The sequence below is a fragment of the Sorex fumeus genome, unplaced genomic scaffold (assembly GCF_029834395.1).
Source record: "Sorex fumeus unplaced genomic scaffold, SorFum_2.1 ptg000063l, whole genome shotgun sequence".
Lineage (NCBI taxonomy): Eukaryota > Metazoa > Chordata > Mammalia > Eulipotyphla > Soricidae > Sorex > Sorex fumeus.
Window position 1 is genome coordinate 78,836,585 of NW_026606120.1, and position 18,552 is coordinate 78,855,136.

General features: G+C 49.7%; 1 protein-coding gene across 1 annotated transcript; it reads left to right on the forward strand.

The window, feature by feature from the left end:
* Positions 1-1,953: 1,953 nt before the first annotated feature.
* Positions 1,954-18,009, forward strand: LOC130035377 (ADP-ribosylation factor 2). Its single transcript, XM_056127050.1, has 5 exons — positions 1,954-1,998; positions 3,599-3,765; positions 9,141-9,251; positions 13,443-13,567; positions 16,325-18,009. Exons 2-5 carry the CDS (start codon positions 3,618-3,620, stop codon positions 16,484-16,486), a joined length of 546 nt encoding a protein of 181 aa, XP_055983025.1. The 5' UTR covers positions 1,954-1,998; positions 3,599-3,617; the 3' UTR covers positions 16,487-18,009.
* The last annotated feature ends 543 nt before the right edge of the window (positions 18,010-18,552 follow it).

Genomic DNA, 18,552 nt, shown 5'->3' on the forward strand with positions numbered 1-18,552 from the left:
ATCTAAAGTTCTTTGAAAGGCTATTTCCTTGAATTGGATGAGCTGGGCAAGAACCAGTCTGGGTGGAATGCATCTGTTTTGATTTTATTGCTCTAGCTAAAAGAACACTATTTTATAGTGCTGAACTGATAGGACTTCATAAATTATTTCTGCGGACAGGCTGTCAGGCTATTTTAATACAGCCAGATGAACTTGAATTTAGTTATCCTGTTAGTCTTTGTGGATCAGTGACCCAGGGTTTCTCTGGTGAAGTTGCCTTTTTTTTCCTGGCATACCTATATGCTACAGAATCCATCTGTTTCTGCAGTACTACATTTAAAGTCTATGGTTCCCCAGCTCCTTCGTTTAACCTGATGAGTCTCCTTCCAGCAATCAATTCAGCATTGGTTCTTGGCCAAAACCTTTTTCACCCAATAGGCAACTACTCCAATGTAACTCAGTTCATTTTGTGAACCTTAAATCCTGTGCAGGTGAACATTCAGCAGAACAGAAAAACCAATTTCATGATGTCTTTGGTATTTAATTTATTTTTTGGGGGGAAGGCACACCTGATGGTGCTCAGGAGTTACTCCTGACTCTGCACGCAGGAACTATTCCTGGTAGGGGTCAGTGGACCATGTAGGATGCTGGGAATCGAACCCAGGTTGGTTGCATGCACCCTACCTGCTGTACTATATCAGTGTGGCCCTAGCATTTTATGTTTATATATTTACATGCTTTTATCTATTGTAATTCATGATACCTTTAAGAAAAAATATATTAAAATTTTTCAGTGTGGCCACAAGTCCCTAAATAAAACTTGACTTAAAAAAAAAAAACAGAATCAGAGCAATAATCCAGTGGGTAAGGTGCTTACCTTGCACGCACCTGACTTGGGTTTGGGTTTGATCCCCGGAATTCCACATGGTTCCCAGAACTCTGTCAGAGGTGATTCCTTAGCTGTACTATCTCTCCTCTCCCCGCCTTAACTTTTAAAAGAATTACCTAGGAAGTTGCAAGAGATGGTCGGTGGCTAAATGGACCTACCTTATAAGTCATGACTCCAATCCCTGGTGCTACCAGCATGCCTCCAGGGACCTCGAGGCATCACAATGTGCTTTCTCTGGTGCACAGCCAGGTGAGGGCTCACCCTGCAATTAAAGATGTGGGCACGCTGTGGCCGGAGTCTGACCCCTCATGAACACTGTTCGAGCACCAGCACAGTTTCCTAGGGAGCACGACCATCAGGTGTATGTGGTAGCATTTCCAAATGGACTCTGCCTCCCTCATTCCCTAAGTCTCTCCAGAGATAGCAAATCAATGCTCATTTCTCCGGGGATCTGTTATGTACCACTCACAGGCTTTTTAGCCATCCGGGTGGGCATGTAGGGGGGTTTCAGTTATGGAACGTATTCCTTAGGAAGATCCAGCCGGGGTCCCACCACGAATTCTGGGAGGGTGCAGGTGCTAGTGATCACGACCGTTAGGCAGCCTTAGTGCAGCCTGGCACAGGGCGAGGCGCTCTCGACCAGTTTCTACTTTTAGCTCCAGTGGGGCACATTTCCTTAAATATCGCCCCAAGTCGGGCCCCGCCCGCGTGCTCCCAGCGGGTTGGTCCGAACGCTCGCGGGCTTAAGTGTGAGTCTTGCCCTTTTTCTGAATTGATTGGCGGAAATGCTTCCCTTCTTCCGATTGGCCGTGTGAAGCATTGGGGGTGGGGCACGTGGGCGGGGCTCACGGGGACGCGGTGCTCGATCATTGGACGACGAACGCGGCGTCTCCAAAGCTTCTTGCGGTCGCCTAGGTCGCGCGGGGCGGGCCTCCTCAAACCTGGGGGCAGTTTGCCCTTATCATTGGTAGAATGTGCCGTCACTCACAATACTTCCAGATCATTGGCTCAGAAACTTCAAGAGGCGGAGGGTGATTGGTTGGCGGCGGTTCCGCCCCGCGCCCGTCGCCATTTTGCTGAGGGGAACTGAGCCTCTGAAGGCAGAAGTCTTGGGAGCGCCGTTCGGACCGGTAAGTGGCGGGCTGCGGAGAAGGAGTGGCCGGGCTCGGCCTCCGCCCGGCTGTCGCAGGCGGGCAACGAGGAGAGAGGCGGACGGCCGGCGAGAAGGGCTGCGGCGGGGCGGGACAGGCCCGCGGCCGCGAGCGCGTTCCGAACCCGGGACCCCGTCGCCTGCCCCCGGCTGGCAGTCTCGCCGCGCGTCCAGCGGGCGGCCTTGGGGGTCGTGGCCGGGGGCGACCGGGCGCAGGGGCGGTCCCGGGACCCCCCCGCGAGCGGACGGCGCCGTTGCTGCCTGGCGGGGCCCCGCGCCCGCCCGCCCGCCCGCCTGCCCTTGCTTCTTGGGGACAAAGACGCGGCTCCGGCTTTGTCACCCTCCAGAATGCCGGGCCGTGGGGGCGTCGGCGTCGGGCGGACGTTCCGCGTGGACCTGGTGCGGGGCCGGCCCGAGCTGTCCCCGCGCGCCTCGGTCGGTCGGGGCGGGGTCGCGGGTGTGCGGCGAGCCCCCCCGAGAGCGGTGACGGGCCGCCCCCTCCCGGCCCCTTTGTTTCCGCGGGAATCTTGGTGGGTTCCGCGGAGCTCACTCGGGTGGACGCAGAGCGTGGACGCGGAAAGGGCCAGTTCCCAGCCCCCGCGCCCCCCGGGGAAGCCTGCGAAGGCCTGCAAATAAATACAGCGTTAAATAAACCCGTGCCGACCGGGTCTTTGTTCCAGAAGCCCTAGGGGCCCTTGCTGAGAAATGAGTGTCTGTTCCGTTGAGGAAGTGATGCGGGGACCCGAGGCCTGGTACCGCGGCTAGGGCGCTGGCCTTCCGCAGGGGAGATCTATCCCAGGCACTTGCATTCGGTTCCCACCAACCCGCTAGCAGTAAGCAGCGTCGGAGCGTGGCCAAGAAACCCAGCACAACCCAGTAAAAAGTGATAGGTCCGGCGGCCACACCGCTGGTGGTCACTTTTCTTCACTTCCTGGCATTTCGCTGAACTGTCCACTTAGCATATATGCCTGCATTTGGACGAAAATTTAAAACGTTGGAAAAGTTGGGTGGACAATAGGTGCTAGTCTGCACCGGATTCTTTGGCATGCCCTGGACTCTCAGCCCACTTGATTTCTGTGAGCTTTGTGGTTTCCTGATGCTGTCTCTTCACTGAAATCTATTTCCTTCCTTCCTCCCTCCTTCCTTTCCCTCCCTTTTGCCCTCCTTCCCGCCCTCCCGCTGGTGCCCAGGGCTTACTCCAGACCCTGTGCTCAGGGATCAGTCCTGCAGATCCTGGGGTTGGAAGCAGGATTGACGCATCCAACCGACTTTTCATGCTTTATACACTGTAAAGGAAGAGGCTTCGTAAACTCTCATTTCAGAATGTCCCCCGCGCTTGGACTGGCCCTGGGCACACCCCTTTGGCTGCTGCAGTGAAAAAGTGTTTCTGGGCGCTGTTCCAAATGGCCTTGTTGGGTTTTCCTTTGAAAATAAGACACTGCTCCTCATAAGCCAGACTCAACTTAAAATTGTTCAGATTTCACTTAGGCACCGTCTCTAATCAGAGGCTTGTACCTTATGTATATTGTTTTCTCTACCTTTGCAAACCCATGAGTTAACCTGCCTTTCTTTTCATTCAGGTAACAGAAGTCATTTGCGATGGGGAACGTCTTTGAGAAACTGTTTAAAAGCCTGTTTGGGAAGAAAGAGATGCGAATCCTTATGGTGGGTTTGGATGCAGCTGGGAAAACTACCATCTTGTATAAATTGAAGCTGGGAGAGATTGTTACCACCATCCCTACAATAGGTATGTGAAGGACCTATGGGAGGGCCAGTTATGGCTCAGCATCTTTACACTTTTACAGTTTATATTACTGTTTTCTTTGTAAAAAAAAAATTTTTTTTTTTGGTGGCTACTACTGTCCAGGTTTTCAGTTGGTTGTGGGTGTGCTCTAGATCCTTCTGCTGTTGGGGATTTAATTTGGGGCTCCAGCTTGCAATGGAAACACTTTATCACTCAGCAATCTCCCTTGTCCCAGAGTCATAATATTTTGAGGCCAAATCTGATAACGAATAGTTTCATGATTGCCCCTCCCCCCCACCAGTCCTAGCACATTACTAGAGAGACCTGAGAACATGTTTAGGTTAAGGTAGTTTAACCCTTTTTGGCTAAGACAGGATGGGGATGATGAACTATGAGAACAGTCATGACCTCCATTCGCCTTCATGGGGCCCAGCCTAAGCCTGAGAAGGGAGCTTAGAGTCTGCCCTTGCCCCTGCTCCCCAAGTTAGTCTTCATTCCAGCTGGCCTTGCTTTCTTTGTTGGGGTGGGTCTGCGCCACACCCAGTGGTGCTGGGAGGGGCTTCCTCCCGACTCTGCTCAGGGGTAGCTCCCTGCGGTGCTCAGGGGACCGTGTGATACATTTGAGTGGGGGTCAGCATGCTTTCATCCCTGTGACACCTTTCCAGTTCTCCAGTAGGCCTTTTTAAAATATATATAGCAATTTTGTTTTATAAAATTGTTCACAGTAATTCTTTGCATTTAATATTCAAACACCAGTCCCACAACCATTGCACCTTCCCACCACCATATTTTTTTTTTAATTTATTTATTTATTGAATCACTGTGGGAAAGGTTACAAAGCTTTCAGGTTTAGGTCTCAGTCATGCAAATATCAATCACATTTCCCTTTACCAATACTTATTTTTTACCATGAAGAACCCCAATAAAACCCCACCCCCCACCCCTCCCAGTCCCCGTGAGGCAGATGAATTCTAGTTAACACTCTATCTGCTTTGATTAGATTCATTGTTTCAATAAAAGATTCACCACTATTATTTAGAGTTTACCCCCCTCCCCCCCAAATCAGACATGCTGAAAAAGCATTGTGAAGTTATTTGCTTTCTACAGCTGGGTTCAAGAATTAAATGTTGGTTTTGGATTTCTGCTATTTTACTTATTGACCCTGGAAGTATTTCTACTGAAAGTCAGATAGTTAAGAAATTGGTTTCTGTGCTCTGGAGTCGTGGCCGTGCTGGAGAGCCGCTCGTGGGGGGCAACTGGTGGCCTCGGTAGGGCATGAAGGGTGAATCGAAATGCCCCCCTTCCCACCACCACCATATTTTGAACGCTTCCACCTGAAATCCCAAATTGTGCCCCCATAGCTTGGTGCATCAGTGGAACAGAGTATGAGAGGTCATGCGTTCGAGGAATTCGAAAATTTAAAATACAGCTATACAGCATATTCACTCATGGGTGAGGCCCGTGTTGCTCTCATACAGGAGCTTTATTTCTGAGTCTCTGGATCATGGCCATTTATGAGATTACATGGCACCAGGGGCCTTTTATGGGTGTGACTGCCAAGCTCCTGAAAAACTTGGGAGATGCGGGGAGGAAGCCCATTCCGGCTCTGAGCGAGCTTGGAGACTTCAGTCACGGGTCACGCATACCTGGGTTTTTCTGCAAGTTCCCCCATGGGTGAGGCTCGTCTAAGCCTGTGGAGAGCAGCTGCAAGCATGATGGTAGTTGGGTTCTGGAAGTTTGTTGGGGCGGGGAGGGAAATTCAACCCTCCCCCTCTGAGTTGCCCCAGTAAAGCTCTAGCATCTCTCCATGTCAATATGCTCCTGGTGTTTAAAGATAAAGATTTCTTCTCTGGACTTCAGCTCAAGCCAGCTTGAGTTGGTATTCAGTGGAAGAATCTGATTTATAGCAGTATTAGAGGACAATCTGGCAGTGTGGTTATTTCTGTGAACCAGCTCTGTGTTTTATAGGCTCTTTGAGGGTTTTGCAAAGGCAGTTTTGGCATTTTGTGGCATATGATCCAGGCTCCTGTGGTTTGTGGCATATAATCCAGGCTCCTTCGAGAAGGTGGGATGTGAGCCTGGGTATCGACTTTCTGTGTGCTGCCTTAGGCACAGCAATCAGTTGATCAATCCATCGTGGGTAGTAGCTTCCTAGACCATAACATTGGAAGAAGCAGGAAATCGGATGGAAAAAATGTTCACACCCACAATTTAAAAAATGTTTTAATCCAAAATTGAAATTGCTTGACTACTTGACTTTTGCTAATTATGAAAGTAATTTGTGCTTCTTCATATATTCATGCATCTAAAAAACAAACAATTTTTAGAAACTATTCTAATATTAAGACTTTGGCACTGAACTTAGTAAGATATGCACATGTTGTTTTCCAGTTCGCTTTGCCTGAGACAATATGCTTGGACCTTGGAATATGTCATTTCCTCCCTCTGGAATGCTTTCCTGCCCTCTTCCTTAGTCCCCTTCCCGCTTTATCTTGCAATTGCCAGCTCATTCTTTTGTCTCGATTCAAACATTATTTCTCAGGGACACTTTTCCTGACCCTTAGACTGGTTTTCCCCTGTTATTAGTTTCCATAGCAACCTGAACTTCTTGGTTACTCGCACATTTGTCATTGCTTGCTCACTGCCTCTCTTCTTCCGGCAGTGTAAATAAGATGGGAGTCCTGTCTGTCTTGTTCACCAGAAAAATGCCTGACAAATACTTGGTGAATTGAGTTTCGGTCTTTGTGGTGGATTGTTATATTAATGCCCTGTAATGAACCATGCCCTCAGAGCCACACCCTGGGGACCTCAGCCAAGGGGTCCCTGGCTCAGGTCACCCTCGCACAGACTTGTGAGTGCACATACCTTGAAGCCTGTCCTCTTGAGTCACTGCCCTCTTTTGTGGAAGCACAATGAATGCTCTTCTGGTATTGAGTGACCATTAGAGAAAGGGGCCCATCTCAGCCCAGCCCCTAAGGACTCATTAGCTGAATGTAACTCTACGGGGACGCCCAGGAAACCCATAATTTGTGGGGGTGAGAGGGTTATCCAAAATCAATAAATTCAGGGGCCAAAATAACAACCTATGCAGATCAAAATAAAATTTTAATAACTGGTTATTACTCTGCTGATTATTTTTTTATTTGGTGGGGGGTCTCCTACCGACTTGGTGCTCTGGGGACTCTGTAGTGCCAGTGATTGAACCTGGGCTCTGGCCTGCAAAGCGTTGGTGGAGTCTGTTGAGCGCTCTTCCTCACCACAGTGTGACTTTTTTTTTTTTTTGATACATTTGCAATGGCTTGATCTGTTTTCAATTTAATCACAGTTTTTCTTATTGTATCATGGGCGGTGACTTGCTCTAATAAATGATTGCTGAAGAACCTTGGAACCCTTTTTTCCAAAAAGGCTTTGGAACCCTTTTCTTTGTTTCTTTGGGTCACACCCAGCAGTGTGTGACTTAGTCCTGACTCTGCCCTTACGGATCACTTCTGGCTGATAGGGGACCAGATGAGGTGCTGGGGATCAAACCTGGGTCGGTCATATGCAAGGCAAGCGCCTCCGCGCTGTACTGTTTCTTCAGAGCTAATGTCTTGGACATTTTTATAAAGATATACTTTATTTTCCTGTGTTGAAACCTGGTGTATATTTTGATCCAAGGATCAGACTCACTGGTGGAGCAGTTGACTTAAAAGTGTGAGGCCTTTGGTTTGATTCCCAGTGCCACCAAAGCAAGTTAAAAAGTTAAAAACATGTGTTTGAATATGGGTTCATTGTGCTAAATCACTCCCTCAAAATATGTCACCAAGAATATCCCATTGGAAATTACTCACATCTCAGTTTAGAGTTTGGATATAAAACTGTCTTTTACTTTATCAGGTACAGTCAGCTCTCTCCCCACCGGAGCCTCCCCCTACAAAATGGTGTTTCCCTCTACCTCACCCTGACCGCCACCACTTCCTCCTCCTCCTCCTCCTCTTCTTCCTCCTCTTTCTCCTCCTCCCCTCTCTTTCCCTCTCCCTCTCTCCCTGTCCCCTCCCCTCCCCTCCCCTCCCCTCCCCTCCCTTCCTCTCCTCTCCTCTCCCCTTCCCTTCCCTCCCCTCCCCTCATCTCCCCTCCCCTCCTCTCCCCTCCCCTCCTCTCCCCTCCTCTCCTCTCTTCTCTCCCTAAAAGAAAAGTTATTATTTAAATTTGCTAGTAGATGTGTAGAGAAATGATATGACTCACATTACATTTTTGATAGTTTTGATTAGAAAATGATGTATGGCTAAAGAAGGATGAACAGATACAGAGAGTATTGTGAGACTGTTTCACTCATTGAGGATAGAAATGGTCTCACATTAGAGTGATTAGGTATTTAGGAGGCTTGAGTTGACAGGTTTTGGTCATGAGAGAATTGATCTGGTTTCCAGTTTTGAGGAATAATGTCAGTGAAAGGATAACCTGTAGAGGAAACTGGGTAAAGGGGTGAGGAACCTAAGTTCAGGGGTTATTTTGTTTGGGAATTATACCTGACAACGGTCCGGCTTTACTCCTAGCTCTGCACTCAGAAATTACTCCTGGCCGTGTTCAGGGGACCATAAGTGATACCAGGGAGAGAAACCAGGTTGGCCGAGTGCAAGGCAAACACCTTACTCACTGTACTGTCTCTTTGGCCCTAAGTTCAGGTTTTGATTTACTGCCTTACTGGCACCTTTGTGACACGGAACCAAAGATGTTCGACAATGGTTATGAACCTGGAGCTCCAAAGATAGCTCTAGTTTGGCCTAAAGTAATTTTGATCGTTGTTAACATGAAGATGGTAATGGAAGTCCTAGGACTGAGTGAGAAAGTCTCAGGTGTTTGGGTGGGGGGTACAGGGGGAGAGGGTGGAAAGAGGAGAATGGATGGGGTAGGACAGTAGGGAGCTTGTCAGTTACTCATCAGTCCAGTGTGTCTGAGCTAGGAAAGGCATCCAGAAGGTCCAGCCACTGAAACAGAGGGAAATGAGGAGCTAGGGAAGAGTTAAAGAAGAGAGTGGACAGTGATGTCGAAATTCACACCTCCAGGTGTGGCCCCAAAAAAAACAAAAAAGGGGAAAAGAACATAGTTGTTGGAGGCTGGGTGTAGGTAGATTTATGTGTGGCAGGGAGTAGAAACTAGCCACACTAAGGGCTTCTGTTTGTACTTGGTGTCACCTGCTGCTGCAGGAGGAGATGTAGGGAATGCTGGAGTGTATAGAATAGGTTGAGCTATTGTGATGGACAAGGTATTCTGCTCTCTAAGCTCTACATCTCTGGCTAGCAAGGTGCTTTGCAAGTTAAATATACTGCCCAAAGTTGTTTTGAATTGTTTAGCAGCAGAAGTCTTTATTAAAACCTTTGTTTATCTTCCTAATTTAGGTTTCAATGTGGAGACAGTAGAATATAAAAATATCAGCTTCACAGTCTGGGACGTTGGTGGCCAAGATAAAATCAGACCTTTGTGGCGACACTATTTCCAGAACACTCAAGGTAAGCGTGGTTCAGTCTGAAACTTGGAGATTGGTTCAGAGAACTACTTCTCTTCTGAAGGCAGACGTGTGGTTGGCTTGATGTGTGCCATAGCTGTTCCTTGTCTAACACCTCCTTACCACACGGAAGGGGGAAGTTTGCTTCTGAGAAGTAGTTCCTGCATTCCCAGTAAAGTGACTTGAATGCCTCCTCAATAGGAAGCACCTAGGATGCTTCAGAGAATTCCGTCTAACAGACTGAGTATATGAGCCTCAACTGAAGTGCGTGTGTGTGTGTGTGTGTGTGTGTGTGTGTGTGTGTGTGTGTGTGTGTGTGTTCTGGGCCACACCCTGAGGTGGTGGTGATCAAAGGGATGAGCCCCAGCTGAAGTGCCCAGGGTGCGTGTGTGTTTGTGTGTGTGTGTGTGTGTGTCTGTCTGTCTCTCTCTATGTGTGTTCTGGGCCACTACCCTACCCTGAGGAGGTGATGATCAAGGGTTATTCCCAGTGTAGTTATTCTCCGGTAATTCCCGGAGCTTGAGGAATCATCCATCCAGTGCTGGAAATTGAACGTGGGATTCCCATATGCAGAGACTTTGCTCCAGCCCTGGGAGCCATTTCCTGGCCTCTTGAGGCTAAGCCAGAGGTTCCCCAAACTTACCCTCTTCTAAAAGTAAAACACTCAGCCCTCTCCCCTCCCCTCCCCTCCCCTGAAAGAATGAACAAACATGGGTTCCAAGCACCGCTCTGCTTTGAAACTTCAGGACAGTGAAGTAATCTTTTCTGTCTCATTTTCCCCAGCTATGAAATAGAAATAATATCCACTGCCCTGGATTATTTGACTTAAATGAGATGAACTTTGTAGAGTTCTTCAAGCTTGTGTGCATATGGGCATGTGTGTACTTTCCTTCATCCCCAGGATCTGTAGTCGGTAAGCTGGAGATACCCCAGAGAGCCACTGAGCTGCCTTCTTTCCATGACCTGTTCCCACTCAGGACGAACGTGCAGATTCTCTTCCCCTTTGTTTTCAGTGGGTTGGATGAGTCAACCCACATTGGGGAAAGGCGTCTCTTACTCAGGCTGTTGATTCAGATATTAACTCTCAAGGCCAGAGCCGTAGTGCAGCAGGGAAAGGCCTTGCCTTGCGTGCTGCTGATCCAGTTCAGTCCCTGGCACTGAAGTAGTAGTCCCCCAAGCCCCACCAGGAATGATCCCTGAGTGCAGATCCCTGAGTACAGGAGTAAGCTCTGAGCACCGTACGGTGTAACCCCCAGACAAATCAAAAATAATTAACTCATCTGGAAATCATGACAATCTGTGAGAATATTAACAGTATAAAAATGTAAAATATATAATTATATTTTATTATATATTATATTGGTCACTGTCACTGGTCACTGTCCTCCCGTTGTTCCTTGATTTGCTTGAGTGGGCCCAGTAATGTCTCCAATTTTGAGACTTGTTGTTACTGTGTATAATTATAAAATTAATTAAAAAACCCAATTATTATTAAAAATCAGCTAAATATAAAACAAAAATATTAACTCATAGAAATAACATCAATCTGGAGGTGTGAGAGTCACATCTAGAATTATGTTGTTTGCTGCCTCTAGTAGGATCGCATGTTTGAAGTAGTCCTGAATGTAGTTCCTATTTCTTCTGCCAATTACCCCAAGTTCAGACTTTTAATTTCCTTCTTCATCAGTATGTTGAGTCACTGTCACTGTCCTCCCGTTGTTCATCGATTTGCTCGAGTGGGCACAGTAAAGTCTCCATTGTGAGACTTGTTGTTACTGTGTTTGGCTTTGCTGTGCGGGCGAGATACTCTCGGTAGCTTGCCGGGCTCTCCGAGAGGGGCAGAGGAACTGAACCCAGCTCAGCCAGGCCAGCTGCATGCAAGGCAAACGCCCTACCGCTGTGCTATCGCGTATGACGGGCTTAATGATAGCCTTTGGTTCTTTTTTTTTTTTCTTGTTGGGTCACACCCGGCAATGCACATATAATTCATGCACTCAGGAATTATTCTTGGTGGTACTCAGGGAACCATATGGGATGCTGGGAATTGAACCTGGGTTGGCCGCGTGCAAGGCAAATGCCCTACCCGCTGTGCTATCACTCCAGCCCGCCTTTGGTTCTCTTTAGGACACTTTAGCTATGGAGTTTGAGGATTTGAATTTGAACTTTTAGTGGATTTGAGTGCATGAATGGTCCTTCAGTTTTTGTGTGTGGAGCTTTCTCCTTATTTGTAGTTCAGTTATCTGAAGCTGTAAATTGCAATATATTTATATGCTAGCATTCAGAAAGACTGAAGTAAATGTCACTCTATTTCTTGGTGCCCAGCTCCTCTGCCTGAGACGCCCTGCCCCCTCTTCATTATCCACCCAGAGAACTGACTGTGACTGCTACTGCTCTCTACAGAGTCTTCTCCCTCTCCAAAAACAATTGATGATACTCTATTCATGTGTAAATTTACATGATTTCCTAGAGGTTCTCTACAGAGACAGTTGAGAGTGGGACCTGCTATTTATAAACCTTTATTTGTCTCCAAATCTGCAAAGGGATGGTGTGCCTGCTTCCAAAGGGCTTTGGGGTTTCCCTCATAGACCAGGGATCTCGAAGACTCCATTTCTGAGTAGATTGATTTGCTTTTCTATGCTTTTCTATCCACAGCTACTGGGACATGCAGCTCTTTGGGGTGGAGGTGCAGGGGCGGGAGGAGGGAGGGTGCCAGCCTGCCAGGTGGTGGCAGAGCACCTGGGAAGCCTGGTGGGAAAGGACAGAAGTTCTTGTCCTGCACAGAGTTGTGAGATCTTCATGTCTATAGGGCCTGAGAGGTCCTCTCTGCCCCCCCTCCCCTTTTCTGCCAGTGGTCACTCTGCAGTGTGTCCACACAAGGCTTCAACAGGGTACAATGTCTGTGGCGCCAGGAGTGCCACCCAGGCAGCCACTGCTCCTGCTGCTGGTGGACCCTGGGCTGTGGTGTTTACCCCGTCCTTCATTCTTTGTGAATCCCTCGCTCTATTCTAACTTGATTTGTGTGTGTGCTAGGGTCTGAGCCCGACTTCTGCCTCTGAGCTGCATGTAGGTCCCCAGCATTGCGTGTCACGGCCTGGCAGGTGGGCGCTCAGGCCCCATGTCTTCTCAGCTGAGCATTTTTCCTGGGTGAACTGCCCATGCCCCCCTCGGAGCTTTCTCCAGTTTACTCCCTGGGGTGCAGCCGAGCAGGCTTTTCTCACCTCTATCCTCACAGCGACTGAACTGTTCTCCTTATCCTTGACACAGCCCTGGACTTGGCGGGACCTTTCACGGCTCCTTCACGCCTGCCCTGCCAGGCTTCAGTTGCACTCTTGCTTGATAGGTACCACCCAAGCTCTGTTGGTTCCTGCCAGTGGGGCTGTGGTCCCACGGGCAGGGCTCAGCGCCTCAGGCTTGTCCCTCTGTCTCCTGCCTCCTCCAGTGGGGGATGCTGCAGAGACTCTGGATACTGGAAGCTGGGCTGTGCTTTGAGGTAAAGAACGCAAGGCTCCCTCACTTCAAACACTAGGGGCAAGTTAGGCAGCTCAGATATCCTCGCTTCTGATCAGCTGGAGACACGTGTAGCAATCGCCCCTCTTCTTCAGGTTGTCTAATTGGTGAGAGTGACCCACGGTAAGGAAAGCATTTACTCAAACAGACCTTTTGTGACAGCTAAAGGCTCCTGGAAGGGGTTGGTCTGAGAGGTCGGTGCCCCTTGGCTGCCATGGGTGGGTTTTCTCCTCATGCAGGCAGAAGCGCTGCCCTGGCCCCTCTCAGGGCGTCTCCATTGCCTCTCTCTGGTTCTGCTGATGCAGTGCAGGCCGGGCTACCAGGGAGCCAGGCATGTTGGCCGTGGGCATGGCAAGTCACCTTGTGAGGCAGCGTACTGATGGCTTTTCTTGTTGAGGTTTTTTTTTATTTTTGGCTTTTTGGGTCACGCTTGGTGTTGCACAGGGGTGACTCCTGGCTCTGCACTCAGGAATTACTCCTGGCGGTGCTCAGGGGATCCTATGGGATGCTGGAAATCTTATCCGGGTCAGCCGTGTGCAAGGCAAACCCCCTCACTGCTGTACTGTTACTCCAGCCCCCTGATGGCTTTTCTTGGAAGCATGCAGGGAGAAGGAAGGACTGCTCAGACAGGAGACTTCCTCTGGCCCTCTGGGTCCACGTTCCTAACACACTTGCCGTTTCTTCCCAGGCCTGATCTTTGTGGTGGACAGTAATGACAGAGAGCGCGTCAATGAGGCCCGGGAAGAGCTGACCCGCATGTTAGCCGAGGATGAGCTCCGAGATGCCGTTTTATTGGTGTTTGTGAATAAACAGGTACGTGTGTGGAGGGTCAGCCAGATACCGCCCCACCTGCAGGGGCCCCTCCAAGGACTTCTTTGGGGTTTGAGGAGCAGCAGCTCTGATCAGGTGTCCCTTTTCTGTGCCCTTCTGCAGCATTGGGGAACCGAGGGAGTGAGATTAGAGTGTGGGCAAGAAACACAGACAGCCCTGGATGAGTTTAAAAAAACGCAGTAAAAATTCTAAAAGGCAAAAATAAAAATAAAAAATAAAAAAAAAGCAGACGGATAGGTTGATGACTTTGACCTTCTGCATACTGGGACTGAAATTAACTGTTCAGTTGTCTCACTTAAGAATGTGAATATTTTGGGGCTAGAGAAATTTTATAGCACATAGGACGCTGGCCTGCATATGGCCAACCTGGGTTTGATCCCCGGCACCCATATGGACCCAGAACCTGCCAGGAGTGATCCCTGAGCACCACGAGGTGTGGCCTAAAAACAACCACCAGAACAAAAACTTGATGCTTTTCTCTAAAGGTGTATCTGTGCTTTCCGGTCTACAGAAGTGTAAGAGTTAGAGGTGAAGAAAGGTGGATGTGGGCTGGAGAGAGAGTCCAGAAGTAAGGTGCTTCTTGCTTTGCATACAGCCCATCCCAGGTTGATTCCTGATGCTACATCTGGTCCCCTGAGCACAGAACCAGGAGTAAGCCCTGAGATCCACTTCGTTTTGTCCAGAAACAGAGAAATACAGACTGAGAGATTGAGAGATTTGGGGTTAGTTTGTATCCTGTAGAACAAAGTTCAATAAACCCATTTTGAAGGAGGAAGGGGAAAAAATTAAGCGTATGTTGTGTGTGTGTACATATACATATATATACACACATATATACATACACACGATAAATATATCAATATTTTATAAATAAAAATATATACCTATTTATCATATATAAATGTATACTGTGTATGTTTATGTGGATAGATGTATATATACTATATAGTATATGTGTATGTATAGTATGTATATATACTATAAATATACATAATATACTATATATATGTATGCATACATACATACATACACACATGCACGTGTGCATACACTCACTCTTAGGTCCAAAGAGATAGTGCAAAGGCTGAGTGCATGCTTTGCCTGTGAGAGGCCTTGGTTTGACCTCTGGCGCTAAGGCTGAGTGCGTGCTTTGCATGTGAGAGACCCTGATTTGATCTCCAGCACTGCATGGCATGGTCCCCCCACATACCACCAGGAGTAAACCTCCATCTCACCCTGAGACAGGAGTAGCACCTGAGTATCACTGGGAATGGCCATATGCAGTGCTGGGGATCAAATCTGGATGGGCTGTTTGCAAGTCAAAAAAATGTAAAAAAGTAAAAAAAACACCCCAGAAATGTATAAGAGTGTGTGTGTGTGTGTGTGTGTGTGTGTATGCATAGGAAGAGTCTTTGCCATTTCAAGTGCTCTCTCTCTCTCTCTCTCTCTCTCTCTTACTGGAAGTGGGAGGGTTTGGGCCACATCCCCTGGTGCTCAGGGCTTATTCCTGGCTCGCTGCCCATGGACCACTTCTGGTGGTATTCAGGGGACCACTTGGGATGCTTGGTATTGAACCAGGGATCGAGCCTGGTATTGAATCAGCTGAAGTGGCTCCATCAAAGCAAGTGCCTTAATCTCCTATACTATTTCTTTACCATTTTCCACCTCTTTTTGTTTGTTGTTTGTTTTTTAATCATGTATTTTTGCACTACGGGGATTCAAACCCAGGACCTCAAGCATGCAAGGTGTGAACTTTACTGCTGAATCGTGTCCTGCCCCATCTCATTTTTAGAGGTGAGGTAGGATCACACCTGATAATGCTCAGAACTTGCTCCTGGCTTTACTCAGAGATTAATCCTGATGGTGCTCAGGAGACCAGCAGGGGTGCTGGGATTGAATCCAGGTCAGCTGTGTGCAAGACCTTAACCCTTAGACTCTTTCCACCCCCTGTACCTCCTCTTTTATAGCTTAAAAGGCCCTCCCGTTGATCATCGATTTGCTCGAGTGGGCCCAGTAACGTCTCCATTGGAGACTTTGTTGTTACTGTGTTTGGCATATCGAATACACCTCGGGGAGCTTTCCAGGCTCTGCCGTGTGGGCGAGATACTCTCAGTAGCTTGCCGGGCTCTCCGAGAGGGGCGGAGGAATCGAACTCGGGTCGGCCATGTTGGCTGCGTGCAAGGCAAACGCCCTACCGCTGTGCTATCGCTCCAGCCTATAGCTTATAGCTTATGCTCCAGCTTATAGCTTATGTTTTATATTTTTTTACTTACTCAAGTATAAACTGAGCCTCTACTAATTTCCAGGCATTGTCTCAGTATTAATGATGTATGAGTGAACAAAGGCAGATTCTCTTTATGCATGGAATTTTCATTCTAGAGGGAGGAGACCCAGCTGGTGTGGCCGAGGGCCGGGTGATATAGCTGCTGTCTGGTGGGAGTGACGTAGAGGAAGTGGGGGGAGCCCAGCTGATAAGGTGACACAGAGCAGAACCAGCAGGCAGCGACATGGGTGGTTCCAGGCTGAGCAGGGCAGCCTGTGCAAGTGGGGAGAGGAGAGGGCAGGAGGGCTTGTGACTCCTGCAGAGCACTAAGGTGCGAAGAAGGACCAGCTCGGAGTGGAGCAGGAGCAGGCAGGCAGTGTGTGGCAACACCGGTTAAGGCAAGGGCACAGGAAAGGGCATGATCTTCCTGGTATCCACATAGCACGGCTAATTGCTTTCACATCCTCTCTTTGAAGGATCTCCCCAATGCTATGAATGCAGCGGAGATAACGGACAAGCTTGGCTTACATTCCCTCCGCCAGAGAAACTGGTACATCCAGGCCACTTGTGCCACCAGTGGAGATGGACTCTATGAAGGCCTGGACTGGCTCTCCAACCAGCTCAAGAACCAGAAGTGAGGGGCCCCTCAGCAGCCGTTCCCTGGGCATCTGGCAGTCAACTGCCTCTTCTGTGTGCGTGTGTGCGTGTGAGGCGCCGCGGGGGTGGCGAGTGGGATCAGCTTTCTCACATCGTGCCTTCGACGTGCTGCAGGAAGCCAGTCTGGTGGCGGCGGGAGAAAGCCGGCGTCCCGTCCACCTTCCATTTCCGTCGCTTGCATCACCACTTTTGCATTTGAGGGAGGAGTTCCCGGGGGTGACTGGAGCACTGGGGCCCCCAGGGTTTCCTGGTAGTAAGGCGGGTGGGAGTGCTGTGCTGAGTTCTCGTGCAGCTCTGAACCTGGCCGCTGCTCCGGGGAGTCCTGTTCGTAAGCGTGGAGGAGCAGTCGCTCTTGCTGTTGTGGTCAGAGCCAGCAGCCCCCTGGTCTGTGCTCTCAGGGGGCCCATCCCCAAGAAAGGGGAGGTACATACTTGCCCCAGGTTTGAGGCTCACATGTGAACTTTCCCCTGAAGTTTATTTGCTAGCCCAGACTTCCTGTTTTCATGGGCGTGAGTGGAAAGAACCCAGGGTGGGTCTTTCTCCTGAGAGCACCAAGATTCCCCAACTCTCGAAAGTGATCCAGTCCTTCCCTGTGCTCCCTCCTTCCCCGACTTGCCTCCTGGCTGCCAGATGGGGGACCCCTGGGAAGGCTTTTCCCTGGGCCCAGGTCAGGTGGTGAGGGGCATCCCCTCTCTGTCCAGCACTGTCGCAGGTTCTAGGCTCCTGAGGCCACTGCCCCCACTTCTCTGCTCCCTGATGAGTGGTCAGCACTTGCGGCTGGAAGCTCCTTCCTGGGGCGGCCGTGCCATTGGGTCCTTATCTCAGTCCCACTGGCTCTGGGGCTGGTTTCTGTTACCAGGACCGCAGGCCTGTGTGTTCTGAGAGTTTGTGAGGAACCCAGGTGCATTCTGGAACACGTTCCCAGCCACCCCTGGTGTTGCCCCTCTGGTGCTAAGTTTTGCTATGAAAATGTCCAGTCCAGACCTCCCTCCATGGCAGTGCCCGCCCTGCGGGTGGCAGCAGGGGTCCCGCGGGGAAATGTGCTTTATGTTATCCCCGAAATACAAGTGAGACAGGCTTGGAGAGGAGCAAGGCTGCCCAGACCCCAGGCCCGCTCCTCGGCCCAGACTCACCCCCATTGGCCCATTTTTTTACCCAAGCCTTTTCATGACTTCACCTTTTTTAGAAAACAAAACAAAACAAAAAAACACTTTACTGAAATGACAGAGGAGATGAAAGGTGAGTTTTAGCCAGCGTGAACCTGGTTTCTTGATGATGAAGATGTTGATGCTACTGGGAGGCGGTCTCATGCCGTGCTGTGGGGGTGATGTGTTTTGGGAAACTAGCTTTAGAGTATGGTCGTTGTGGTCCGGGTGTGGTTCCTGTGAAACGTGTTGGTGCCTCCAGCTGGTGGGGATTGTCTGGATTCGAGCCTCGCTTGTGTCTCGTTTGTCTTCTTGATTGGTTGGACAATAAAGACTTGCTCTGCAAAGAGGGAAGGACAGCCCCGTGGCTCCGAGTGTCTGAAGCCTCAGCCAAGTCCCTTCGCGCTGGAGCCTCCAGACGTCACCTGCTCCTCCGGTTCAGCCCTTGCTACCTACTGTATAGCCCCAGTTCTGTGCTGTGACTGGGGAGCTGCCGGGCTGGGGGGGCGGGGGGCGGCGCACTGGTGAGAAATGAATGGCTTTAGGTCAGAACAGCCTTGTCCACAGATCACCCCAGCTCTGCCCTCACTGCTGTGGCCCAGGCCAGCTGTCTCAGAGCCTCACTCGGCTCATCTGGCAAATGGGCACAGCACCTGCCTCGTGGGAGCATGGTGAGGGTGACAGATCTCAGGCCTTCCGGGCCTTGCTCCAAAACTCCCATCAGGCAGTGCTGGCCACACCTGGGCCAGGCCTTGTCTCTCTTCTGCCCTTTTCCTTTGTGACCCTGGAGCGCTCTGTCCTGTGCAAGTGTGGGGAGGGGACGGGACCAGCTTGTGGGGGAGGGTCTGTTTCAGAAAGCATGTCTCTGGGTCCCACCTCCCCGTCCCCCACCCCTCTCGTCA

Coding starts and splice junctions, on each gene's coding strand:
- LOC130035377 (XM_056127050.1), top strand. CDS start 3,618: ATGGGGAACGTCTTTGAGAAACTGTTTAAAAGCCTGTTTGGGAAGAAA. Junction 3,766..9,140: donor TACCACCATCCCTACAATAG/GTATGTGAAGGA, acceptor TTCCTAATTTAG/GTTTCAATGTGGAGACAGTA. Junction 9,252..13,442: donor CTATTTCCAGAACACTCAAG/GTAAGCGTGGTT, acceptor GTTTCTTCCCAG/GCCTGATCTTTGTGGTGGAC.